General features: G+C 55.8%; 1 protein-coding gene across 1 annotated transcript; it reads left to right on the forward strand.

The window, feature by feature from the left end:
* Positions 1-2,384: 2,384 nt before the first annotated feature.
* Positions 2,385-25,588, forward strand: TEX264 (testis expressed 264, ER-phagy receptor). The gene is made up of 6 exons (XM_031611663.2): positions 2,385-2,515; positions 3,164-3,234; positions 4,084-4,374; positions 7,386-7,607; positions 20,944-21,112; positions 24,880-25,588. The coding sequence occupies exons 3-6, from the start codon at positions 4,096-4,098 to the stop codon at positions 25,191-25,193; spliced, it is 984 nt and encodes a 327-aa protein (XP_031467523.1). The 5' UTR covers positions 2,385-2,515; positions 3,164-3,234; positions 4,084-4,095; the 3' UTR covers positions 25,194-25,588.
* The last annotated feature ends 680 nt before the right edge of the window (positions 25,589-26,268 follow it).

The raw sequence follows: 26,268 nt of genomic DNA on the forward strand, positions 1-26,268 counted from the left end.
TCAAACAGGATCTACCGTACATAAACCCATGCCTGATCCCCTGGTTGTACCTTTAAGTGATCCATGATGGCTCCCAAGATTGCCTGTTTCATGATCTTCCCTGGCACTGATGCAAGACTGATAGGTCTGTAGCTACAGGATCATCTTTCTGGCCCTTTGTGAAGATGGGTGTCACACTTGCCAGTCTCCAGTCCACAGAGATATCCCTGGTTAGCCAGGACTGTCAAAGGATGGTGGCAGCCACATCTGCCAACTCCCTCAGCACTCTGGGGTGCAGTCCATCAGTCCCATGGGCTTGTGAGTGTCCAGCTTTCAGAGCAGGTCCAAAACCATCTCATCATGGATTATGCAGGGCCTATTCTGTTCCTCATCTCTATCTACCAGTGCAAGGGGCTGTGTGCCCAGGGAGCAACTGAGGCAAATAAGGCTTTAAGTACCTCAGCCATATCATCAATAAAGATGTTAAACATGATGAGCCCCAGTCCAGATCCCTGGGGAATGTGAGAGATGCTCAACTCCAATAATTTCTGATCAGGAAAAGATCTCAGTGAAGCAGCAAACTTTTTATTCATTATTGCAAAAGTGGGCAGGCATCCCCCTTATGGCAGGGAGACATAGGGCACACGATCAGTTGAACATTTCTCATTATATCCCTCTTTCTCCCATCACAGGTTTTTACTTTACTGTTTCCTACTGGCTAAGTACTCTAGGCGTACAATCCATGCAACACAGTTAATAATTCATCTTTCCGTATGAGATGTACCACCAACCTCATGTTTTCAGGATCATTTTGTACATCTCCATGGATACAGAAGGGCAATATTTCTTGAAGCTGTTATGCCTGTTTCATCCTATGCCAAGCCTTCCCTACCCTTCTCTGTATTTTTCTTTCCCTTACTACTTAGAAAGGACATATTTAAGAATAAACCTACAATAAAATATCTAAAGGTTACTAAGCCCAAATTCCTGATCCTTACCCGCAGGGACTTAACCTGATCAATTCCAGCCCCAAGCTCAACAACATTGAAACACTGAGACCCCTGCCATTACACCTCCTTCGTTGCCTATCCCCTCCAAAGAGCTTATAGCCCCCCACTGTAGAAATACACATGTGGGAGTGATGGCAACTAAGTCATAGCTTGCCTGCTGCACAATGACTTCCAGCTCATCCCACTTTTAGCAGATGCTGTGTGCACTGATGCAGATGCACTTCAGCTGAGACATTGTCACCCCCCAACTCCAGCATTCTTCCCCTTCATACCTAATTTAAAGCTAGCATAATGTACTCTCAGCACCAGTGATGACATGCCTAGAGTACAGTGTTCAGTTCAGGGCCCCTCACTACAAGAAAGACATGGAGGCCCTGCAGTGTGTCCGTGGAAAGGCAACGAGACAGGAAAGGGTCTGGACAAAAGTCCCATGAGGAGCAGCAGAATGAACTGGGATTGTTCAGCTGAGAGGAGGCTCAGGGGAGGCCTCACCACTCCGTATGACTGCCTGAAAGGAGGTTGTAGGGAGGTGGGGGTCGGCCTCTTCTCCCAGGTAGCAGCGATGGGACGAGAGGGAACGGCCTCAAGTTGCACCAGGAGAGCTCCCCATTGGATGTCAGGAAGAAGATCTTTGCTGAAAGAGCGGCCGGGCACTGGCACAGCTGCCTGGGGAGCCGGGGGAGTCAGCGTCCTTGGAGGTGTTCCAGAACCGTGGGGATGTGGCACCGGGGGACGTGGGCAGGTGGGGAGGTGGACGGTGGGACTTGGTGATCTTAGAGGTCTTTGCCAAGCACAGAGATTCAGTGTTTTGCTTGGAGATACCTTTTTGACTGAAGAATGTTGGCCCTTCTCTGGGCTCCACTGGTCTGTCCAGGTTTCTACAGCACTGGGGAGCCCAGAACTGGGCCCAGTGCTCCCAGTGTGGCTTCATTGGAGAGAGAAGGATCAGCTCATCCTGCTGACAGTGCTTTGCCTAAAGCGGCTTCAGGACTTTCTGGTTGTCATTGCTGTTCTGTTTCAGTGCACGGGTTTTTTCTCTCTTCCACGGGATAAAAGAGGTAATAAGGAGACAAGAATACTGCAACACATGATTGTGACCCTCTCCTCTGCCTCCTTCCCTGTGCTGGTGCTAGTGCTCTGCACTCAAAATTCAGATGCAAATCACAGTTGGCGTTATGGCTAAGTAAACGACAGAATTAACAATTCCCCTGGTTCTTCCCTTAAGTGGATTTTCTTTCCCATTGTGTCACGATAGTCGGGATGGGACTCGCTTTGTAGCCCGCCCGCAAGGGGGCGCTCTCCCTCGCGGGGCGCTCCCGCTTCCCCAACAGGCGGAGAGAACCGCCCGCCCCCTGCCGGAAGCCCCGCCCCCCTGCCGGAAGCCCCGCCCCCTGCCGGAAGCTCCGCCCCGTGGCGCGCTCCCGAGCCGCTCCGTGCAGGAGATGGGCGGAGGCAGAGCCGCGTGGGGCGGGCCGGGGCGGGGCCGGGGCGCGGAGCGGGGGCGGCGGGGTCTTCGCCCGGCCCAGGTGGGTGCCGGAGAGCCCGCGGGGGCTGTCCGTGGTCTACCGGGGCTCCTTGCTGTCTGTTGCCGCTGCGGCGTTTTCCGGTGCGCGGCGTGGCCGGCCCTGGGACGCCGGGCCTCGGCTGGGTCGGGCCGGGCCGAGCTGACAGCGCGATGGTGGCCCCGCACCGGCCCCTCCGAGACGGCGGGAGGCGGCTCGGCGCTGCCCACGGGCGGCGGAGACTCGGCGGGGAGGACGGCCTCGCCGCCCGGATCCCGCTACGGCCCGGCGCCGCTCCGAGCCCACCGGGGTCAGAGCCCGGCAGGGCACGGCCGGGGAGACGCGGGGAAACCCACGCGTGCGCGGAGCAGGGCGGCCCCGGGCCGCGGAAGTCACGCGTGGATCCGGCGCTCCGCGCTCCCCCGATGTGGCCGCTGGGGAGCCGCACCCACAGCCCCTCCGCGTCCGTGCCTGATGCGCGGCCTCGCTGTCATGCGTGGATCCCCGCGCGGGGCCGCAGGAAGAGGGGCTCGGAGGGCGCTCATCCCGCTCGCACATGGGGCAGCGCTGCGCCTCGGGCGCGGTCGGACGCGGTTCTGCGTCCCGATGGGTTTTGCATTTGCTCCGTTGCGCTGGGGAGGAAGCAGTGACATGTATTTTTTCCTGTTGCAGAGGTGTGGGGCCTGCGGCTGTGTGGGGGAAAGATCATGTGCAGCTCCTAGCCAAACGTGGCTGGCTTGCAGGTGAGTGGGGCTGGTGAGCCCCGTGCTGAGCCCCTCTACCAGGATGTGGTTCCTCCTCAGCTGAGCAAACAGAGGCAGAGGGAAAAAGCTCCTCTTGGACAAAGTGTGTTTGTCACACCAAGCTTGAGGCAGATTGTTTATTTGCGGTGTGGGTTTCAAGCATTGCTCCAGCGAGGAATCCCAAAGGGCTGTGGCAAACAACCCTCGTCATCAGTGCTGTGCTTTGAGGGAGGGCATGGCACAAACAGCTCTGTTGTGCTGGGTTTGACTGTTCTCCCCAGGGCTGCTATGCTGGGGAGAGGGTGAGCCGTGGCCCAGCTGCTGCACAGGGAGAAGGGCTGTGGAGCAGAACAGGAAGGCTTGGGCTGTAGAAACTTGGAGATGGAAAAAAGCCACCTGTATTGAAGAGCAGCAGTGTATTGCAGCGTGGTGTGGTGGGGATGCTCTTCCACCTGGGTCTCTTGCTCTGATCCCGATGCATGGGACTCAGCCCTGAACCAGCTCCATCCTTTCTCAGCTCTGCAAATCCTGTGCTGCAGCTCAAGGCCTTTAGACAAAGGGTCTAAAGCCTCACTGCATGTCGATCCCCCTCAGACACAGGCTGTAGGCAGGCTGTTTTGTATGTTCCTGGTAGTGGAGATGGTTCCTGGTGATGGGGATGGACCTGGTACAGGTCTTTCAGTCCCCACCCCCACAACCACTTAATTGCTGGGAGGCACCACAGCAACATAATTGGTGTCTGGTGACCAAGCTGGAACAGGGGAGCTTGGCAGAGGGTTTATATACTGAGCACTTTGTACAAGCACTGCCTTAACTCCCCTTCTCTTTTCTTTCTGCTCTCGCTGTCAGCGCACAGGACGGATGAGGCACCACCCATCCATCATGTCCGACTGGATGCTCCTCGGGCTGATCGCCGTGCTGGTGGTGCTGCTGCTGCTCACCATCTTTGCCTTCGCCGTCTACTCAGGGCTCTTCACAGAGGTGGTGGTGAGCGCCGGCTCGCCGCCCGTCGGCAGCATCACACTGGCCTACAAGTTCCGGGTGGGCCCCTATGGAGAGTCGGGGCAGCTCTTCACTGATGGCTGCAGCATCTCCTCGAAGCTTTGCTCCATTGGTGTTTACTACGACAACCCGCACACGGTAAGGCTGGGGCAAGGCAACCCCTTGATGGTGCCAGAGGCACCCGTGGCTCGTCCTGCTTTGGAGAGCATTGGGGCTCGTGAGGTCTCCAGATCTGTGAAGGGTGATCTGTGTGCCAAGGCACCTGAAAGCTGAGGGTTTCTTGGGTAATCCTCGCCAGGTGACGAAAGCTTGCTATCACTGACATGTTCTGTTGGCCAAGCCTTACTTCTGCTCTGGATACAGAGCGGAACCTATTGCCTGTCATCCCACGGCAAGGAATTCCCCAGCTCCATGCCTCATAGAATCATAGATTCATAGAGTCATTATGGTTGGAAAAGATCTCTAAAGATCATGAAGTCCAACCACGAACCCATTACCACCATGCCCAATAAACCATGTCCCTACATGTGACACATTGCTGTATTTCTTGAACACCTCCACTGATGATCTCAAAGCAGGTGTTCTCTTTGGCTTGCTGGATCCATATCCATACTCCTCCTCTTGTTTCTGCTGCTGTCCCTGAGCTTCCCTATAGTCGTTTCATCCCCTGAGTGTTCTCACTGAACCCTCAACAGGTGCATGCTGAAATCTCTTGGCTGATGAAACGGCGCTGTAACTGCAAAGCAAACCACACTGGAACCTGCTGAAGGATGAAGGGCCTCTGGGTGGGCTTGTGCTGGAAGGGTGCGGGGTGTCACCCTGCAGGCTGTGCCTGCCTGTGCATCAGAAGTGTCAGCAGTGACTGCAGAGGGATGGATGGCAGAAAGGAAGCAGGCAGGGATGGCAGGAGGTGCATAAGGTGCCAGAGCTCTGCATGGTGGCACGAATTCCCTCTCTATGTTGTATGGATCTGAGCTTTGATGGTTCTGCATGCATATGCCAGGGCAGCTCGGGGGGTGCAGTGCAGGCTCAGGGAGAGCCTCCTATATTCCACTGTGTCCACTGCCTCCCCCTGCCCCTGGACACCACTGACAGAGCCTGGCACTGTGCTCTCTTCCCCTTCCTTGCAGGACTTTTGGACACAGACAAGAGCCCCTGGGCCTCCCCTTCTCCATGCTGAGCAATCCCAGCTCTCTCAGCCTCTCCTCCTAAGAGAGATGCTCCAATGCCTTCATCTCCTTGGTTGTCCTTCCCTGGGCTCCTCCGCTCTTTCCATGTCTCCCTAGCACTGGGGAGCCCAGAACTGGGTCCAGTGCTCACAGTGTGGCAGTCTGCTGGTCCTGGTGCTGTGGCAGGAAGGGTAAGGTGACTGCTGGGCTCCTGCTGGGTATCTGCAGCTCTGGCCACACTGCTTGTGGGCTGGCTTGTGACCCTGGAGGAAGGAAGGCAGGGCCGCCAGAGCAGGGGAGCAGCAAGAAAAGCACTATTGGTGGCTTTGAGTGCTGCAGAACCCCTGCCAGCAGTGCTTTAAGCATCTTAATGGACAAGATTAATATTAATACTCCCTTTTTCTTTTTTTTTTTTTCCTTTTTATTCAATATTTAGCAACCCAAAGGGCTTCTCTCACCTCTGGCAGGGACAAAAATAGCTGCTCAGCAGGGGCTGTATGTGGCAAGCAGGCTGCTGCTCAACTCCAGCCCAGCATTTCTGCCCAAGTTCAGCCTGGGGCATGCACTGGGGCCTCTTGCCTGCTGGTGCTCTGCACCCAGCCCTGTCCCAGTGATTGGTGGATGAAGCCAAAATGCTCCCCAGTGCACTCCCAAACTCGAGAGTGCCTGCAAGGCTGGGGGACATGGTCATAAAGCACAAAGGAGTTCCTTCCACTTCTTCCTGGGTGTGCCTCTAACAAGGTGCCCTTTTGTCTTGACTCTGCATTGTGGTGGGGATGTGGCCCAGGAGGAGGTTCACTTCCCGACTTTGCGTGCACTGAAGATGCTGTACGTGGCACTGGGATGGCTGTAGCACTTCCAGTGAGCAGAGACAGTCAACTTCCTGGTTCCTTGGGTCTCTGCCTGCTGTCTGGTCTATCTTTTGTTGCTCTGACCCCATAGCTGAGGTAGGTGGGTGTCTGCTGAACCTTCCTTCTTGCCATTTATCCATTCTTGTGCAAGGATTTGGGGATGCTGGAGCTTTCCTGCACCCACAACAGGGACCCTGTGATGCACTGGAGACCAAGAGCAGCTTCACTATATTATGGATGCTACTCATCCCTTGTCCAATGCAGCAAACCAGGAGTTGTTGCTCTGTGGAGGAGAATCTCCTTGTTCCAGCCTTTCCCTGGGTGCTGCACAGAGCCCATCTGCAGCTCCTTCTTGCAGCACACGAGGGCAAGAGTGAGCCATCTTGCCTGCGGATGGATGCTGCTGCTCCTGACGCTCTGCTCTTATTTTTTCTCTTACCCTCTGTGCTCATTTCCTCTCTGGGATGTCCCATCTCTCATGCAGCGCTGGAGAATGCTTGAGGGGCAGGGAGGCATGAGAGCCCTGTGATGCTGGTTGCTGCAGGGTCCGTCTGTCCATTTCACTGCTGCTATCAGACATCCTGGCGGTGCCTGGGGAGTTGTGCAGCCTTTCTCAGGGCGAGTTTGGAGGCTGTGGCCCTCCAGCTCTGGAGGCAGTAGAAGGACATGCTCAGCAGGAGGCAGCTCTCCTGGTTGCTGAACATCATGTCTTCTGTCTGTCCAGCAGCTTCAGGGACAGCTGGCAGGCCCCCCTGTGCCCAGTGTGTCCCTGCAGTGTGTCACACAGCGAGCTGTGAGCCTGAGTGCTGGGACTTTTAAGAAACATAAAAGGACACCTCCACCTGGGTGTGCTTTGCCATGGAGGTGACAGCAGCTCTCTGTCTCAGTTTCCCCACCCCTAAAGCGGGGTGCTGTGGTGGAGGCCATGAGATGTGCTTTCTGCATGGCTGCCAAGCATCAAGCAGCCAGCATGTGCCTGCACTGCACTCTTGTCCTGGAGAGCATGGCTGGTTTGAGGCTGGATCAGGCTCTGTAGGGAGCAGGTACCAGCTTGATGTGTATTGATCTCCTGGGTCTTGGATGATGTTCAGCTGCTCTCCTGATGCTGTCCCTCTGTCCCTCCCACCAGGTGTCTCCTGAGAAGTGCCGCTTTGCCATCGGCCGAATTCTGAGTGAGGGGGATGCAAAGCCATCAGAAGAGCAGATCAGGCGGTTCCAAAAATACGGCTTCAAAATCTTCACCTTCCCCACGCCCAGCCACGTGGTCATGGCAAGCTTCCCGTTCACCACACCTCTGTCCATCCATCTCGCAGTCAACCGTGTGCACCCAGCCCTGGACACCTACATCAAGGTAAGCACTGGTGGCACAAGCAGTGTCTTGCAGTGAGCACTGACTGTGCTCTGTGCTCCCTGTCCTTTGGGATCCATTTGCTAGCTTGTTCCTGCTGTCAGTGCAGCCATGGCAAGCGTGTTTTTGAGCAGCTTATGGAATGTGGTACCTGCAGACTGGGGATTTGCAGAGGGTCCTGGTTGCTGGGTAGAGGAAGGAAGGGGAACATCTTTCCTCCATAGGGAGGATGCTGGGGCGGGGACAGTGCTCAGCCTGCAGCTTATCTGGCTGTCGAGTTCCGTCGCTTTCGTTTGTTCGTGTTGAAGCTCACTATTTATAAACTTGCTTTTCCTGGCGAAACTCCCAGCCCTGCGGGAGAACCGTGTGAATCTTCCAGCCTGCGCTGCACTACGGGATCACTGCCTGGGTGCCAGCCCTTGGCTGTGGTCCTGGGATGGTGTCTGCCTAGGGATGCCCAAACCCCGGCTGCCACCACTGCTGCTGTGCCCTGTGATGCATGTACTCTTCCCTGTTCCCCCTCCTCGTGCTCTGTCCTCTCTGTCCCCTCCCAGGGACGTGCTGGCTGCTTCAGTGTGGAGGCGTAGAGAGTGCTGCCAGCCCTGTGAAGGACGCATGGCTATGGTGGAGACACATGGGGAGGGGGCAGCAGGCTGGTGACGTGGGGAGGGCACCCCGTTGCTTGGGGACAGGTGCTGGTGAACACATCTGCGCCTGAAATTGAGGCTGGAAAGGGACCCATGGGTTGTGCTGGGAGTACCCTGCAGCTTCTAAGGAGGGCAGCCATTTCTGAAATAAAATAATCAGCTCAAATCCCACGCAGCGTGCTGTGCAGTGTTCGGAAAGGAGGGGACACATCTCGATCCTTGCCATCTAGACCAGACCAAGTGCTCTGGCCTCAGGCACACCTCTGACACAAACACTGCCACCCCTGCACTGGATTCATGGGGAAGAGAGCATCGCTCAGCCCCAGCGAGTCTCAGAGTGCAATGGGAGGAGCCCCAAGCCTGACTTGAGATGCTGGCACCATTCTGTACTGCCTGGCCAGGACCTGTAAGTAGTCCTGCTCCCAGCTGCAGGTGTTGTTGGCTGGGGAAGGGGAAAGGGAAGGAGAGAGGGGGAAACTTTAATGGAAACAGGCGACCTGTGCCCAATTTGTGGTGGGAATGGGGGTTGCCATGGAGACAGCTTCTCCAAATAGCATCCTTCATCCCACCCCCAGTGCCCAGCTCCCTTGAGCAACCCCAGACGGCAGCGAGACAGCTCTGCTTTATTTATTTATTTCATGCTGCACCTGCTTTAAGCAGCATGGCTGTTAATGTAATCTGGGGTCAGGCATGAGGTGCAAGATCCTCTGCTCCTGGCAGCTTCTGGGGAGTGCAGCAGGGCAGTGACAGAGCAGAGTGGGCAAGGGAACTGGTTCATTTGTAGTCATGAGAAGGGGGAGTGGAGAGAAGAGGTGTGGGAGGGAGGGTGGGGAAAGGGCACTAGTGTTGTTGAGAAATAGAGAAGGGATCTGGGGAGGTGCACCAAGGGAAGGTGCCGGGGCTGGGGGCTGGCTGAGAGCAGGATGGTGGGAGCAGCCTTTGAGCATCAGGTAGGAGAGTCCTTCCCTGACTGGGGGACAGGACGCTGTGCTGCAGTGCACACCCTGCCTTGGCTTCAGCCCTGACCTTTCTGCCTACAGAACAGTAAAATCTGAAGGAGACACCTGCCTTCATGAGAGACTGAAGGCAGATGGGCTGGCACAGCTCAGGATACGGTGTGGCCAAGGTGTCCCAGGGCCAGGGTTTGTGTATAGGGCAGGTGACAGCTGGGGTCTGCCCTGCTGGGGTCTGAGCCCACTCCTGTGCTTGGCCTTGAGCATCACAGCAGCTGCTCCTTGGTGCCCCCAGCCACTCTGGGACAGTGATGGAGAGCTCCCACAGAGCCCATTCCTGGAGTGACCATCCTTAGCAGCTCAGGGAGCTGGTTATTAAACAGCGACCTCCTGCCATTTCAAGCAGTGTTTATTCTGGCTCGGGTTTAATTAGCTCTCTGCAGAGGGCTGCATGCACTGCTTTGGCAAGCCCTGCGCAGTGGGCAGCCTGGCATTGCCTGTCCCTGGGGTTCCGTGGGCAGTCAGAGAGGCACTAATTGCAGCCCCAGGTGACTGCTGGAGCCAGCAGCTCTCTTTCCCTGGGATTTTGGGTAGGAGGTTTGGGCTGGTGGAGGTGTGTGCTCTAACCAAGGCTGGCACGCAGGTGGAACAAGGAAGGAGAGGTGCTCTCACCAACCCTGTGGCTCCTGAGTACCAGCAGTGCGCAGCAAGCTGGTGAACACTGCAGTACTACAAAGCTCCTTCTCCATCTGCTGCGCACCCCAGTGTGCTCCCAAGTCCCTGTGCCAGGTGTTGCTCTTGCTGCTAGGAGGGCTGCACTCATGCCTTGTTTCTGCTGCTAGCCAGGGAACCTCATTATTCCTTTACCCACTGGCTTAAAGCGCCTATTAGCTGAGCTCTGTTCCCCTTGTCGGCTGAGATAGTTTAGGATGCAGTCATCTCTTTTACTCTTCTCTTTTCTCATCAAATGTACAGGGCTTGTAAAGCCTCACTGGCATATTTTCCAGTCTCTTCTGGGTGCCTGTTTTTGTCCCATTTCGAGCTCAGGAGCCTCCCTGAAGTGCCACCTGCAGGAGAGGACACTTGATTTCAGCCATGGTCTTGTTGTTGTGGGGTGCTGATGGCTCTCAGGGCGCATCCTCCCTGGCGTGACTTGCTCTGTCCACAAAGGACAGGGAACCCACAACTGGGTCTCAGTGCCAGGAGCTTACATGGCACTTTAGCATCTCCTACTTCTCCTTTTGTTTCCCTTACCCCTGTTGCTACAGCTTCTGGCTTTGTTCAGCTTTCCCAAGGTCACACTTCTCCTGCTTGTTATTATAAATGATTGTCTTCAGCGCTGTGTTCCCATCCCAGCCCGTCTGCATTCTAAAGGCAGAACTGCAGAGCATCCTTTCTGCAGGACTGTGCGAGAGGAGCTGGGGTCAGAGGGCTGACAGCTGCACAGAGCGCTCAATTATTGTGACATTTTCCTGCTTAAATTCCTTCTCCCAGCTGATTTTGTTTGTTTATTTCAGGCTCTGCAAATGGAGCCCTGTAAAATACCAGCTTGTTTTGTGCAAGTGCCGGGGGCTGCAGGCTGTGCGGGTTGGCTGCTGCTGGTCATACTGCAGCTGGGAACCAGTGCATGTCCCCTTGTCCCCTCCTGCTTGTCCTGAAGGGATGAGCAGTGCCTGGGGTGGCAGAAGTGACCCTGGCCCTGAGCCTTGGCAGTTTTCTTCCCAGTGCTTCCCAGCACACATGCTGGGAGGCAGCCCCAGGGTGGCAGGGGATGGTTGGATGCTTCTGGTAAAGTGGTCCCTGTGCATCAAATCAAAATGGGAAGAAAGTCTTGGAGAATCACAGAGGGTTCAGCATGTCCAGTACATCTTGATGGTAGAGACGAGCCCAGTGCTGACACTGTGACAGGCTGTGGCGTGGGGCTTGGCAGGGACATAGGGCAGGGGTCTGTATTCTGGGGGAGGTGTTTTGGAGGTGTGTTTGGCCCTGTGATAGTGTAGGATGGAAGTTTTTTCCTTTCTCTTTTTGTTTTTTTTTTTCCTTGACCTCAGCACCATGATCTGGCCCAGAGCAGGTAGTCAGAAAAAAGCCACATCCCTATATTCCAGGCCATGTCTCCACATCCCAGCTTTGCCCCACTGGTGGCAGCCAGCAGCAGAGCTAGCAAAGGCAAGGGAGAGCCAGGACCCCCTTTTCACACTTTGTGACTATATTCCCCTTTTGGAAAACCAGCTTATATGCTTCCATTGTATGTTTCCTCTTATTTTAGGGGAAGATGATTTCAGGATCAGGACAAGCTGCAGGCTTTCCCACCCATCTCCACGTCTCCCCTCCAGCACTGACACTGTGACTGCATGCTGGTGCTGTGTGCCCAGCACTGCTGGATCCTAGCTGAATGCAGGTGGCACAGCACAGTCCCAACCCTTCTGTGCCCCCTGTCCTGCCCGGGGGTCTCGATGTCTGTGTGGGTGTATTCATCCCCTGCTGATAGCTGGTTGTTGGTGGCCATTCTGCAGCGAGGCTTGGTGATAGCTGGCACCCCATAGCTGCGTGTCAGATTGCATCACTTCATGCATTCACAGCAATTTCTATTTATTGTATGTTTTTAGCAATTGTCCTGTGAGTACAAGTGCCCCAAGCCTTCAGTACCGAAGGAGGCCCAAGCTGCAGCATGTGTGAGGGCAGGGCAAAAGGGCTTTTTCTGGGGGGGTTGTTCACCATGCCACATTCCTAAGCCTCTATATCCTCCCCTGACATCCAAGGGCTCTGTGCTGCCATGCGAGCAGCCCCCCACACCACACTGCCCACTCCATGGGAGCTGGGGGCCCTGCTCCTCCTGCAAGTGGAGAGCTTGGAGGGCTTGTGTGGTACTGGCACTTCCTAACCCGTGTTGGGGTCAGCACTGTGCAGCAAGGTTCTGCCTCTAACCTGATTCTGCAGAGCAGCGCGCTCCTCCTGTGCGGCTAATGGAACATATGGGGAGCTGGGGCTCTGCGTCACATCTCCTGCCATTCACAGCGGGCTTCTCAACTTTCCCACTTCTCTGGGGGAAATTTGGCAGCCCCGGGCTGCTGCTCATCAGCTGTCACTTTGCTGAGTGTCCTGGCAGGAGGATGGCTGACCTGTGGCCGAGCGCTGAGCGCGCCTCACATCGGAGGTTTGTTCAGGCACCTCCACCTCACTTGCCTTTCCCCTGCTTTGCTTCTGCTGCATGGGGGCAGGTGTAAAACTGCAGCTCTGAGGCATCGCTGCTTTGAGCAGGAAAGAGGTTTTCTGGCCAGCTTTGCGCTCCAGTAATCGCAGAGGCTCCCTGCCTCCACGCTTTGTCTGTCTCATGTGTGAAATCACCGTTTTATCCCCACTTCTTGTTGACTCAGTGTGAACATTGGCCATGGAGCTCCCAAGATGCAGCTGCAGCCACATCTCAGCTGGGGCAGCAGCTTGTGTGGGATGTGGGCTGCCAGTGGACGAGGCTGCCATGCCCTTGTCCTGTGCTGTGGCACTGCCATCGCCTCTTCCTGGGGCTGGGGGCAGCTGGACCCAGTGCTGGGGTGAGGATGGGTGCTCTCATGAGGCCTTTGTGGTCTGAAATGTCCTGTCCCAGGCTGGGAGGTGTCTGGCTGCTCTTTGCTGGGACTGTGGGACATCCTGGCAGTGTGAGGGACATGTGGGATGTACACAACTGGTCTGCTGGGGCTGGCTGTGAAAGCTGTGGGGTTGGGGCAGCACCCAAGAGCATCTGAGCCAGCTCATCCCCAGCTCCAGCCCTGGAGAGACTGCAACCTGGAAGACAGAGCTTTGTGGCTGCTCTGTCCTTTGCTGTTGCACAGTGCTCCTCGGGTGGGCATTGTCACACCCCCAGAAGGGAGCAGAGCAGAAGCTGCTGTGCTTTCCTAGCTGCTGCTTTGCAGACTTCAACTTTGCAGCCTTGTGAAGACTTAGCCATGCAAAACTGTCATAGAGACGGATCCACTCAGGCACAAAGGTCCGTTCCTCCATCGCCTTTGCAGTGAGGATTAATGATCGTGGAGAAAGGCAGGGATATTTCACGTGGCTGTCCAAGAGAGAGAGCACTGAAATGCTTGCCTTGGGCAAGGAGGGAGAGTAAAATACTACAGCGCTTTTCTGTCAGATCTCTTTATGGACTCAATCTGTACGTGTGCTCTCCCCCGAATGTATTTATAGTGCATCCCGGAGGATGCTGTCAGCTCCTCATCAGGCATTTGAGGTGGCTTCAGCTCTCTCGGGCAGTGACACCGTCCCAAACCTTTGGGCCTTCCCTCCTCGCCAGCTTGTCAATTAATCCTTGGGTCTGTCTCTCCACAATTATTTTAGCAGTGGCCTAATGAGTTTCTCCTGGGCTGCTCTTCTCCATACCCCTCTGAGCCTTTGCCAGCTGTGCCGGCCTCGTGAAACAGTGAAACGAGCCCGAACAAATGGGAAACTGCTGCTTAGAAATCTTCCTTCTTCCCAGCCAACGCCGGCTGCCCCACTTTCCATCACTGTGAAGTTCCTGCTTTGAAACCCGCAGAGCAGCGAGATAATAGACTTGAAAGTAATGGCATTTTTATGTCCAGAAAAGGTACAGTTGTGCTGTGACTAACTTGCGATTTTTCAGTTCTGGTTAGATATAAAATGTTGGGGGAGAGAAGACATCGTGCTTTCCTGTTGGGTCGAGATGCGGGTCTGGTGGCTGCTGGGATGGCCAGGGGTGTCTGCATGGGGCCAAATCCAGTCCTGCTGTTACGACTGCTGCAGGTTTTGGGGCACACCGGGCAGCCTTTGGTTCTGTTGCTGTCCAAGCACATGGCAGTTCATTGCAGCCTCTGCTCCAGCAGGACCAGGGCAGCTTGGTGCACAACAGAAATGGGCAGCTGGCACCTCTCCTCTTTGCCCCGCTGCATGGAGCAAGATGCTCTGTCCTGCTGCCATACCACAGTGGGCTGAAGAGATGGCTGCACCATGGGCTTCAGCTCAGAGGTGAGACACATTCAGTTGCCCTGAGCTGGCTTCTCTCATCACCTCTTCTGCTGCATTTGTCTTAGGTAAGAGATCAGAGGAGCCTGTTAGCCCCAGTGGGCAAGCCATCACCTTAGGAATAGTGACAAGCCAGAAGGAGGCTTCTGCAGTTACATGGAGGTACAGCTTTTGGGATGGGAAAGACCATGGCCACTTTCTCCATATCTCAATTCTTAAAAGTCAGCAGTGAGAAGGGTATTGAAGACTGTCATTTTCTGGTACATTGTACGATTGCTGCCAGGTGCTTGCTGTGGGGCTGCTATGGGCTCACTCCCATGGTGGGCACTGATGTTTTCTCCCTGGCCAGGCACTCTTGGCTGGGATTTATGTCTGCCAGGAGCTGATGACAGCTCCTTCACATGCTGAAAGGTGGATATCCATCATCTGCTGAGGCCAGCTGCTCTGCTGTTCATGCCGTGTGGACTCACAGTTTGGGGTGAGATCTGATAACCAGACTGTGAGTTGGCAAAAGCTCATCAAGAGGTTGGTGTGGGAGACAGGTTTGCTCTGGTATCTCTCTGCTGACCGGCTCAGGAGATGGACCCATGTGGCTGCAGGACCTGCCCGCTGTGTCCCCATACCCACAGGAGTGCTGGGGAAGTGCAGGAGGGGAGCAGGCTCTTGGAAGGGCAAAATCTGGCTGGACTCTGTCCTGTTTCCTAATCTCTCTGTTTTCATCTGATTGATCTGCGCAGTCAAAGCTGTGATCCTGGGCTGGCAGAAGAGAAGTTTCCAGACTGCAGGGGCCACCAAAGCAGCTGCTGCCCTCTTTTTCTGCTGCCTGTGGCTGCTGGAAATCTGGGCTTTGGGGCTGCAGGGTGTGTGAGCCTGTTCCCTCCTGCCTGTCTGCCCACATGCCCTGGTACCACAGTGCTTGGCAGTGTTCCCCCCTCCCAGACCATACTACAGCCCTAGTGAGATGTGGCTGCTGAGGAGGGGGAGGAAGAGCAGGGCTGTGATGGGGAGGCAGGCATCCACCGACCTCCCCTCCAGCCCCTTGCTGCAGGCAGTGTGATGGGAGGGCTGTCAGCACGCCCAGCTGCCAAAATAGTGCTGTATCTATGGTTATTTATTTCATTATTATATCTGGGCATGGAAGAGGCAAGAGGCTGGGGTCACTGTCCCAGCCCAGGTCTCAGTTTTCCTCCCTGGACTCCACACCCACCTTGGGCTGTGCAAAGCCAGCCTGCTTGTTAGCTGCCCTTAGCTCCTCTCCACCCTACCTCTGCCTGAGTTTCCAGCACCTGGCCCCATCTCTGTGCCTTTTCCTGTTGGCCAGCAGCACTGCCTGCCTCAAGGATGCCCTGGGGCAGGTTGTGAATGTGGCCAGTGACTCTGGGGCTCTGCTAGCTGAGCTCATCTGCTCATTGCACTGGAGCTTGCTGGGATCACCAACTCTCTCCTGTTGGCCTCCAGATCATCAGCTTTTTAGAAGAGGTATAAGCTCTTGGACAGGGCTCCTGGAGCCCTGCAGGGAAACTTCTCTCTTGTTTGCTTACGCAGGCTGATAAAAATCCAGAAAGGAGCTTGTCTTGGAGTTTTGGCTTGCTTTAAAACACCAGTTCTAAAACAGGAGACATCTGTCACTGGGGCGAGCATCCTGCCATCTCGAGCTGTGGGTGATCCCTGTCAGCTGTGTCCAGCTTGAGCATGGAGCAGGAGGTCGGGCAGCCTTCCTCTGCTGCTGGCTGCACCTGCCAGGCAGCAGGAAGAGCCTCCTGCCTCAGGGATGCACCTCACAACGATGGGTCTGTAGAGATGTTGTGCTGGGTACAGGCTGGTGGACATCAGAATTATCTTACTTTCTGCTCAGCAAGCCAGGCTAGAAATGGTAGCATTTCTTGCCTTCTAAATTAGACTGATGTGAATTTCTTGTCAGTGGGAAGGGAAAGACTTGTTTCAGTTCACCAAGAACCTGTTTGGGAATTGGACACTGTGCTAGTGGCTGGGTCTGCACAAGTTCAGCAAGTCCTTAAACATTCTCTTTTCCAGTTTTCTCATCTGTGAAGGAGTGGTGTGAGGCTGACTGACTTCAGCTCATCATGAAATGTCTTCTGTTAGAGCCAGGAGTGTTGCAAAGAGATGAGGTTGTTCTGAGAGGTGAGGAAGGACAGGAGGGTCTTTATCCCACTGTGCCATTTTCTTTCCAGAGTTGTGAATGTGGAACATGTCCTGAGTGTGTCCTGGTGACACGAAGGGATGGAAGAGCAGCTGGGGATGCACACCCTCCAGAAAGCCTATGGAGCCTTGAGATTCAGAGAAGACAGCCCAGATCTGAGCTCTGGTGACTGAGATCTCCTGTGGCTGTGGGCAGCAGCAAGGCACAGTTGGGAGCTCGGGCTCCCAAAACATCACTGGGGCTCTAGGTTTAAACTGAAAGAGTTTCATCAGGGACATGAGAGGACTGAAAATGGCAGAACTGGAGCATTATTTCTGATGTGGAAAAGGGCAAACACTCAAATGTCAAATCTGAAATCCGTGTGGGTTGGTACCTGTATCCACCTTGGCTCTCCAGGCTCTCAGCTATGAGTTAGCAATGGAAAGTCTTTCCCCACAAGAAACTAGGATCTGCTGGGCATCCCATGGCTGATGTGTTGCTGTAGGTTTATCTCAGCCTAGTGGAGAATGCATGGTTCAGGGTGGCTCCTTTTCACCGTGTAATGCCCCATGTAGGGTGGGAGTCTCCAGCAATGAATCCCTTCCCAGCCAGATGCTTTAAGGCTCTGCCTTGACGTGAGGCAGAGAAATTGCCACAGCTGCTGCTCCTGGCAGCCTTGCCAAGGCAACAGAGCAAAGCAATTTAGCACTGCTCCAGTCATCCGTGATGGCAGAGATCATCGCGTCGACCTCTTCTTCAGCTTTGTGATTAATGCTGAAAAAGCATCCTCTGAGGGCTGAAAGGCGAGCGCTGGTCCCTGGAGAGCCATGCTGCCGAGTGGAGGCAGCACCTCCAGCTGTGGTCCTGGCCTCCTGTGGGCTCCTCTGCACCTTGGGGCTGGGTACTCCTGCAGCAATGAAGGTAATGGGAATGGGAGCAGGAATCCAAAGCTCATTTCTCGAGTGAGAAGAAGTTATGTGGCTTTATGCAGATTCCTTTTCATATAATGAAAACCCAGGGTTTGAGCTTTCCAGTGGTTACACTCAAAGTCCCCTTCGGAAAGCTGCTATGTGGAAGTGATGGGGAGGAGAACAGGTAGGAAGGGTTGTGGTTCGGACATCTGGGCTGGAGTGAGAGGAGTGTGAAGCACAAAGCAGAGCACCAGCACCAGCAAGCAGAGCACCAGCAAGTGGAGAAATGGCTCCCATCTCTGGGACAAGGCAGAATGGGTTGGCAATGAGTTTTAGGCAGCTGGGAAAGAAAACTTATTTCAAATGCAATGCTTGCTTTGTTTCTGAAATTCTCTGCTCCAGGACTACCAATATCCAAGATGCTGGGAGGACCCCATTGCTGTGAATTATGTGCTCTGTCTGCTGTTCCTTCTGTTGGTGAAGGTCCCATGGTGGGGAGCATGAGATATGTCCCTGACAGCACAGGGATGCACACACCAGCTCTCTCTTGGTCTCTTCTCTGTGGGTGGAGTTACCACTGACCACGCTTCAGGGTTTTTCCTGCAGATGCTGTGTGAGCAGGGGAGAAGAGGCCCTGAGCATGTCTGTGCAGCAAGGCTGGAGGAAGGCAGAGTTGGAATTTCCATGTCCATCCTGCAGAGGAGCATCCATGGCTCCATGCTGCTCCCAGCAGCTCCCAGCCCCTCTGGGAAGCTGTTTCCTGCATCTCAAGGGCTGTGAACCCCCCAGCCCACTTGGGATCGGTCCCACGGCTCAGCCACACCGACACCAGCCTCTTCCCAGCTCCTCAGCCCTCCAAGGCGCCAGGAGGGCGAGGTGTAAATTGCATGACGTGCTGTCTCTGCAGAGGTGAAAATGAAAAACTCTCCCTTTGCTTGAGCCGGGCGTTTCACACAGTTCCCACAGCCCACGTTTTTCTTGGTCACAGTATCATCTTCTGTTTGTGCAATGCCTCGCAGCTCAAAGGGCTTTGAAGGGAAGAGGCAAGCGGAGCAGTCCTAGCATTGTGGTCAGGTGGCTGTGTCCCATTGAGGAGCTATGTCCCAGAACCATGTGGACCTTTGGGGTCACCTGGTGTCACCTCAGCTCCACGAGGCCACCCAGAGCAGCTGGCCCTGCCCCCTGTCCACATCTCCAGGTTATGCCCACCATCTCTCAGCCTGTCTGTGGGCACCTGGTGTAGCCTCATCCCGTCTTCTCTGCCCCTCCTTGCAGGTCTACGTGGACACTTGACAGAGCCCAGTCTTGTCCCACTGAGGAGTGCTGCCCTGCAGTGCCAGGAGCAGTGCAGACCTGGTGGCAGAGTGCTCCTGGTGTGAGCTAAGGCGGGATGACACACTGAGCGTGGGGCGTGCAAGAAGAGGAGGAGGATGTGGCACACAGCACCGTCCCTGCAGGGCTGGCTGGTGGCTCACTTTCAGCTTGCTGAGCTCCAGCTCTAATTTTAGTGCCTGATTTTCAGGCCCTTCATTTCCATGCAATTGGGGCTCTTTGTGTCTGGGTTTGTATTGTACGTACCCCCAAGGTGGGACAGTGGGTTGGCTCTGTGTGAAGCAGAAGATCGGTGTATCTGGAACGGATGTATGTGTCAGCATCAAACCCATGGACTCTGGAAGCATTGGTCTTTGCTGTATGTGTGGCTTGTATGGATCATATGCAGTAAGTCAAAGAATCACAGCACATTTGGGTCGGAAGGGACCTCATAGCCCCCACCCCTGCCGTGGGCTGGCTGACCCCCAGCTCAGGCTGCCCAGAGCCCCTCCATGGCCTGGGGCATCTCCAGGGATGGGAGGATCTATGAGCAGCTATGTCAGCACCTCACCATCCTCTGAGCAAAGAATTTCTTCCTAAATCTGATGCATTCCTTCCCCAAAGGTGATATGGCAGATCCCCAAGAAAGGCAGAAAGAAGCTGTGAGTAATGCAGGAAGGGTGAGCTTGCAGTCGGTGCCACATGACCTTGGGAAGAGGCGAGTCCCCGCTCTGCCCCACTTACTGTGCTCCTGCTGCCCTGCCAGAAGCCTGCCTGCTGCCTCCCGCTGGTGGCACCTTGCTGAGCTCCTCCACCCATGCAAGCCTGCATTTCATCTGCCTTGAGGGCTCTGTGTCCACCTTGCTGCTCCATCTGTTGGCCTCACACCAGCCGGGGGGCTTCCTTCTCAGCCGCAAAGCCCTCTATTGCCTGTTGAGCTCCTCTGTTGTTTTGCCACATTGTTGAGTTTTCACCAGTTCACTTCCCAGTTGTCGTGCCTTTGCCTTTGGACTCAGGGTGCCCCTTGATTTTTTGGGACCCTTGTTTTCAGGATGGTCGCACATGTTGGCTGGTTGTTCTGGACTGCAGCAGCAGGGGCTGGCACCACTGTTCTGGATTGCAACTTGATTTGCAAAGGCATAAATTAGGCAACTGGGAAAGGGGTGAGCTCATCCTGCCCGTTTATAGTGGTGGGGGCAGAGTGCTGCCAGTGTCTCCTGCCCCACATCCTTGGAATCCAGCCCTTAGAGCTGGCTGGGCATCCCAGTGTCCATCCCACATGCCAGCTCTGCCATCCCTCTGAGGCACAGCACCAGTTTCCCCAGTGCCTGTTTCACTGCCACCCAGCATGGGCAGAGATTTCCCTCCAGCTGCTTTAGGAATTGGGTGGAATTGGGAAGAAATCAAGTATTGAGCATCCTTGGTGTCCTGGAGGCCTGCCTTCAGCCCTGCGGTTTTAGCCTGCTCGGAAAATGGACTCAGTGGGGTTCTCTTTGCTCTGAGATCCTTTGTGTTGTCCCCGACTGTGTTAAATGGTGGGGGGGCAGCTGGATGCATCCAAAAAACCTGTGAATCTTGGAAATATCCGTCTCGGGTACGTGTTGGAGTTACCGAAAATAGCAAAACGAGCTGAAGTTGGGCTTGTGGTTGGTGGAGCAAGGGGCAGAGTGGTGGGGAGGATGCTTGCCTGGCTTGTTGCTTAAAAAGCAAAAGTGAGATGAGCCGCCCCTGCTCCGTTGCTAAAAACAGCCCAACTTGCTTTTATTTAACACGGTGCTGATCTGCGTGTGTTTGCATTTCACCTGCCTGCAAGTGGGAGCTCCGGGCTGTGAGCACTGGGATGCCGGCCCGTGCTGCTGGTGCTGGAGCTCTCGAAATAAGAAAAGGTCCTCAGGGACCTGAGAAGGGGAAAAACAGAAAAAGAGCAAGCACAGCAGGGTGCTTGCTCTGCTCACCCAGCGGGAAGCAGCCTGTGCTGTGCCAGGGGGAGTGGGGCAGGCGTGGGGAGGAATAGGGGAAGAGGCGGAGGGGAGGCTGTCTGAAATGCCACGGCTTCATCTCCAACCCCCTGCCCTTGTGCTTCTGAAAGGAGCTGCTGGAGCTGTTGGGTTTGGATTATATTAATTAGCAGAGAAGCACTACGCCTGCCGTGGGTCCTTGCTGAGAGGCGGGTGTGGGGATGTGGCAGGCAGCTGCAGGTGCCCCAAAAATCCCCAGAACGACCCCCCTCTGGGGACTGCACCCCACTATGGTGGGGGGCTGCCAATAGGAGCACCTCGGGGGGGGGAGGGGCCGTGGAGCAGTGGGCACTGGGGCTCCTGCCCAAGGTGCCAGATGGGTCCTAACCAGTTGGGACGAGGCGGAGTGCGCAGAGGCTGATGGTCTGATGCTCTCTTCCAGGAGAGGAAGCTGTGTGCCCATCCCAGGATTGAGATCTACAAGGAGGACCGCATCTATTTTGTGTGCCCCCTCGCCCGCCAAGGGGACTTCTATGTGCCCGAGATGAAGGAGCTGGAGAGGAAGAGCAGGGCAGCAGCCGAGGCCGAAGACACCCAGACTGATATCACAGGTAGCACGTCTGGCACTTGGGCTCCTCTGTTCTTCCGTGTATCACCTGCCCTCCCCAGGTGGTGTCCTGGTGTCCTGGCTGTTCTGAGCAGGAGGTGAGAGGGCCTGCACTGTGTTTGGATTCCTGCCCAGGGCTCAATTCACCTCATCACATCGCTATGATCAATTTGGCACAGCTTGACCCCATCCTGGGGGCATGCCGTGCCCTGGGCAGCACACAGTCCTGTTGATGGCAGGGGATAAAGCCACTCTTGGTGCAACTACAGCACCGCCAGCCCGTGGTGGTGAAAGCAGAGCTGGGTGCCGACGCGTTTGCTTGCAGCTGGGCTTGTTTTTCTCCTTGTCACATACATCTTTCTTGATCTCATCTTCATCTGTTACATGTTGGGATTGTGAAGAACTTAAATACCAGGTTTCTGTAGCTGGTGGTGGAGTTGCCCGAGAGCATCTGCTCGCAGAGATCTGTTGGAGCCTGGGTGTATTTATACAGGAAGGGACCACAATCGCTGTAGGCGCGGAACAGCAGTGCTATAGTAACCCAAAGTGCTGGCTGCCGTGCTGGCCCACGTGCTCACATGGCTGTAGGACGCAGTGTGATGGAAGCTGTGGGCTGTGGGCTGCAGGCAGGGCTCCGGCCGTGGCCCCACCAGGCACCCACGTGTGCCTAAAGGGCATGAAAGAAACATGAGCGCGTGCAGCGGCTGGAGCACGCCTCGCCGCCTCGCCCCTGGTCTGGTAATCTTTTTACACATCTTTGGTTTTGGATCACTTTAATTCTTAATTGCGTTGGTCGTAAAAGCAAGCCTGGGAATTGCTTTCTGAGAGCTCTGTCCATTTAGCATTGGAATGAAGAGCCTAATTGGAGCGGCTTCCCAGCGCTTGCAGTCACGGCGTTTTCTGGGCGCTCTGTCTGCGCTGTGTCTCTGCCACAGCCCCAAATGTGTCCCCAGCACCTGCCTGTGCCACTGCCAGCCCGGTAGCATGGTGGGGTCACGCTGCACGTGTGATGGTACGTGTGATGACACAGCACAGGGTGTTGGCCTGGAGAAACTCTGCTCACTGATATGAGACACTGGGGAAATCCCATGGCTTTGGGGTTCATCCTGCAAGGTGCTGGGTGCCTCTGGCTTTGAGCAAGGCAGCTGCTGGCTGTGCTGCTGAGCCTGAGCTGGAGCTTTCCACCCCTGCACACACGGAGCTGATGCTGGCTGCTGCTCTGAGCACGGCTCAGCACGTGTGCAATGAGCGGGGTGGTGCAGCTGCCTCTGCCCCAGCTCTGTCCCTCCTGGGCCATCACTGAGGTCTTTGCAACGACTGATGGCTCTTCAGGGTCCAGTGTCAAGCATGATTAGTTATTTTCTACTTAATTGTTTTTGAACGGTTTGGTGCCAGGGTTGTGCTCTTCAGTACGGCCCCACCGCAGTGCATGGAGGAGAAAGCAAACAGAAGCGGCCCTCTTGACATGGACACTGATGGTTTTGGTGCACATGGCCCTCCCCAGAGACTCGGGGCTGCTTCCCAAAGGGCTGAGCCAGCTCTGGAGGCTCCCTCCAGCTGTGGAAGGGGAAGCTGGAGGAGGGAAGTGCCAGCTGTGAGATGTGGATGCTCCCGGAAGTGAGGGCTGCCAGCAGCAGTAGTGCCCATGGGAGGAGAGCCAGGGCTGTGCTTACCCCAGGGCTCCACCCAAGGAAGCCCCCCTTCCCCAGGAGCGACGGCTCCTTCCCTCACCCTGCACGCTGAGACCAGCCCTGTCCTGCACAGAGGAGGACACGGCTGCCGCATCGGGCAGATGTGCCAGCTGGGGCTGCTCAAATATGATCCGAAGTGACAGAGCAGGGAAAAAGCGCCTGGCTGAAGGGATGCATGGCTATTTATTGTCACCCTCGGAGCAGGGCAGAGACAAGGCAGCTGGGGGCGAGGACAGCCGTCTTCTCAGAGCAGAGTGCCAGAAGCCATAGGTTGTCTTCACCCATCTTCAGCATCCCAAGCCGGTGCTTGTCTTCTCTTGTATGTTGCAGTGCGTGGGTACACGACAGCTTGGAGCCAGAACGGCCCCCTTGGCGCAGAACAGATGCTGTGCAGGCAGGGGAGGGCCTGGCAGGATCGGTGCCCTCAGCTCTCTGAGGAACCTGTGGTGGGTGTAACTGATGCAGCTTCAGCCTTGACACCACGCTCTGTGCCTTGCCATGGAGTGTCTGAGCTGTTTCAGAGCACTGGCACCACACTGGGTCTTTGACCAAATTTGACTTTTTTTGAGGTAGAGACCTGGAGAAGCCTTGCCTGGGACCAGGAGCTCTCAGGCTTCACACAGAGGGAGAGAGGAGTCACTGCTGTGCCATGTCCTGGAGGATGGGTGCCCAGCCATAGGCTCAGCAAGGATGCATTGAGCTGCACATCCTAACCATTTCCTTCACATCCCATCGCCAACCCAAAAAGCCCACAGTGGTCCCCGTATGCCCCTCCCCTTGGCTGACCCCAGTGTGCCCCAGCTGTGGTGACGTCCCCTGCTGCTCAGCCCTGCCTGGTGAGCAGTGGGACCCAGTGCTGCTGAACCTGCCTCTGCCATAGATGGGACTCATCCCACTGGCTCCAGGGCCCTGCTGCCTTCCAGTCCCTTCATGGAGGCTCTCCTCTGACCTGTCTGGTCAGGGGCATCCCTGTGAGCACTTCCCAGGGAGCCTGCTGAACACCTCTTGAAACTTAGAGGAAATGCATTTTCTACGTTGAGGTGTCAGCACAGGCTGTGTTCCTTCTGCCTTCCAGGTGGTGTCACCATGCCGGGCTGGGGCACAAACAACAGGGATGCTGCAGCGTGGTTGGGCAGCACCCAAACCATCCCCACTGCTCCCCACCCTAGTCCAGGCACCCTGGCCATTTAGGGAGGCTGGAGATGTATCTTGCATTGATGCTCTGAGCAGCAGCCAAGGTGCTGAGCACCCAAATCCCCTACACCTTTGGTGGGGCTATCCCTGCTGTGCTCTCTTCCCAAGTGGAGAGGTGGGAGGATGGAGGGGAGGAAGGAGGTGGCGAAGGCAGCACCGGCCAGCAGGGGGACGGAAGGTTGGCCAACGTTTGCTGCTGTTGTCATAATTAACAATGTGAATCTGTGATGTCATAATTAAAAATGATTAATGTTTTATAGGAGGGCTTTGTCTCCCAGCTGGTTGCTCTGGCAACAGCACTCAACTGCCGGTCTCAATTTGACACTCTTGTCTCGTTGTCGACTCCCTAATTGCGTTGTCGACCGAGCTAATGAGATTGTGACACAGGGAGGGGTGGTGGGCTTGGCCTGGGGGGGCTCCCAGTCACTGGACACCTTCCTCCTCCTCATAGACACCCTATGCTACTCCATGCCAGCACCTGTGCCAATGACCACAGGCAAATCAGGGAACACCTTCAGTCCTCCATCCCCACAGGCAGTTTGGCTCACCACAGGGAGTCAGAGGACATGGAGTTGGGGCAAGAAGGAAGGAGACAGACTGCAGTACCCATGGCAGGAAGCAGGGAGGGATGTGGTCACCTCCACCCAGCCCTGTCCCCCTGCACAACACTGTCAGCCTTTGGGAAGCCAGGGGTCAGCCCTGGCACATGGCATAAGCGAGGCCACCAGCATCCCATTGCTTGCCTGGTCAGGTCACAAGGATTACAGGTGGTCCCAAAAGGTGCTTTGCTGCACTCTCCAGGCTTTGGTGGCTTCAGAGACACGCTGATGTGGCACCCAGCCTCCTCCTGCAGCATTCACACCCTCCCCTTGTCTCTCCATCCCAGGGGCTGACACCATGAGCGAGACCAGCTCCATCAGCATCGAGGCCACGACTGACAGCAGGGACACCTCGGTGGCCACCTCAGTCCTGCTGCCTTTCCCCACCAGTCGTGGCCGGGAGGAGGCTGACAACCGCAGCGAGCACAGCTACAGCGAGTCTGGAGCCAGCGGCTCCTCCTTCGAGGAGCTGGACCTGGAAGCTGCTGCGGATGGGGAGGGCACCCCGGGGCTGCTGCTCACCTCGGGCTACGGGGAATCCCAGGAGCTCACAGACAAGTGGACCAAGGAGCCCATCGCTGCTGAGCGAGGAGAAGAGTAGAGCTGGACCTGGGCCCCGGCCTCGTGCGCCTCTCCTGTCTCCTTCTTTGGCAACACGACATTCCAGGCACTGATCCCTCCTGCCACTGCCCTCGCAGGAAGGGGATGCAGATGGGGCTGCTGGGTGCAGGCTGTGACATACCTGCACCCCCTGGGTGCATTTCCAGGGGGAAGTGTGGGTCTCCCCTTCTCTGCTGGTGCCCCTTTCACCCACAGCATCTCTCTGCCAACACGGACGTGTGTTCTCTAGCACCAAAGAGCCATGAGTAGGGTTGGTTTGTTTCGTTCCCCTCTTCTCTTTCCCTTTGCTGAAAATGAAAACATCCAGTGTCAAGCTGTCCTGGACCTGCCACAGGCACTTCCAGGGTCTGTAATAAAGTGGATGCTTTTCCTCCATGCTGCCTGCTGCCTTTCCTGACCGCCAACCTGCTGTCCTTGCTGGGCAGAGGGCTGCCCCTAGCTATCCTACGCTGCAGCAGCCCTGCTCATCACCCATAGTCCCCATCACAGCAGTTGTGGGGACTGTCCCCTGCTGCTCCCAGCTGCACTGCCAGCTGCACCCCAAGCATTCACTGCGGGGAGAAAGGACTGGGGCACTGCCTCTCCTGACCCAACTGCCACCTCACCCTGTAATGTTCAGTGCCAGAGCACTTTCCCCAGCAGAGCACAGCCCCTTCCCTGTCCCAGTGCCCCCGGTGCCCCTGCCAGCCCAAGGCTTGTTCCCAGTGTGCAGCCCAGCACCGGGGCCAGCAGCAAGGGGCACTGGGTCTGGCTGTCCCTCGTGGGGAGATTTACCCTCTCTGGTTTGGAAAGGTCTCGGTTAGTCCTCATCCAGTGATTGACAGGAGATTATTTATAAATATTTTGTGCTCTGAGTGATAAAATATTAAACTCCTCCAGCCCACATGGTAAAATATTGCTCTTCCCGGTGTTTATTGCTGGTTATTACAAAACAGCCAAGCCCCCTGAAATATTCATGCCCAGCTGAGTCTGTGGGTACTGGAGACAGACAGCAGCTCCTAACCCTGCTTGTCCCCTAACCCCATGGAAAACGGAGGGTGAGGGGATCTTAGCTG

Source organism: Phasianus colchicus, chromosome 11, assembly GCF_987193195.1.
Source record: "Phasianus colchicus chromosome 11, bPhaCol1.hap1.1, whole genome shotgun sequence".
Classification (NCBI taxonomy): domain Eukaryota; kingdom Metazoa; phylum Chordata; class Aves; order Galliformes; family Phasianidae; genus Phasianus; species Phasianus colchicus.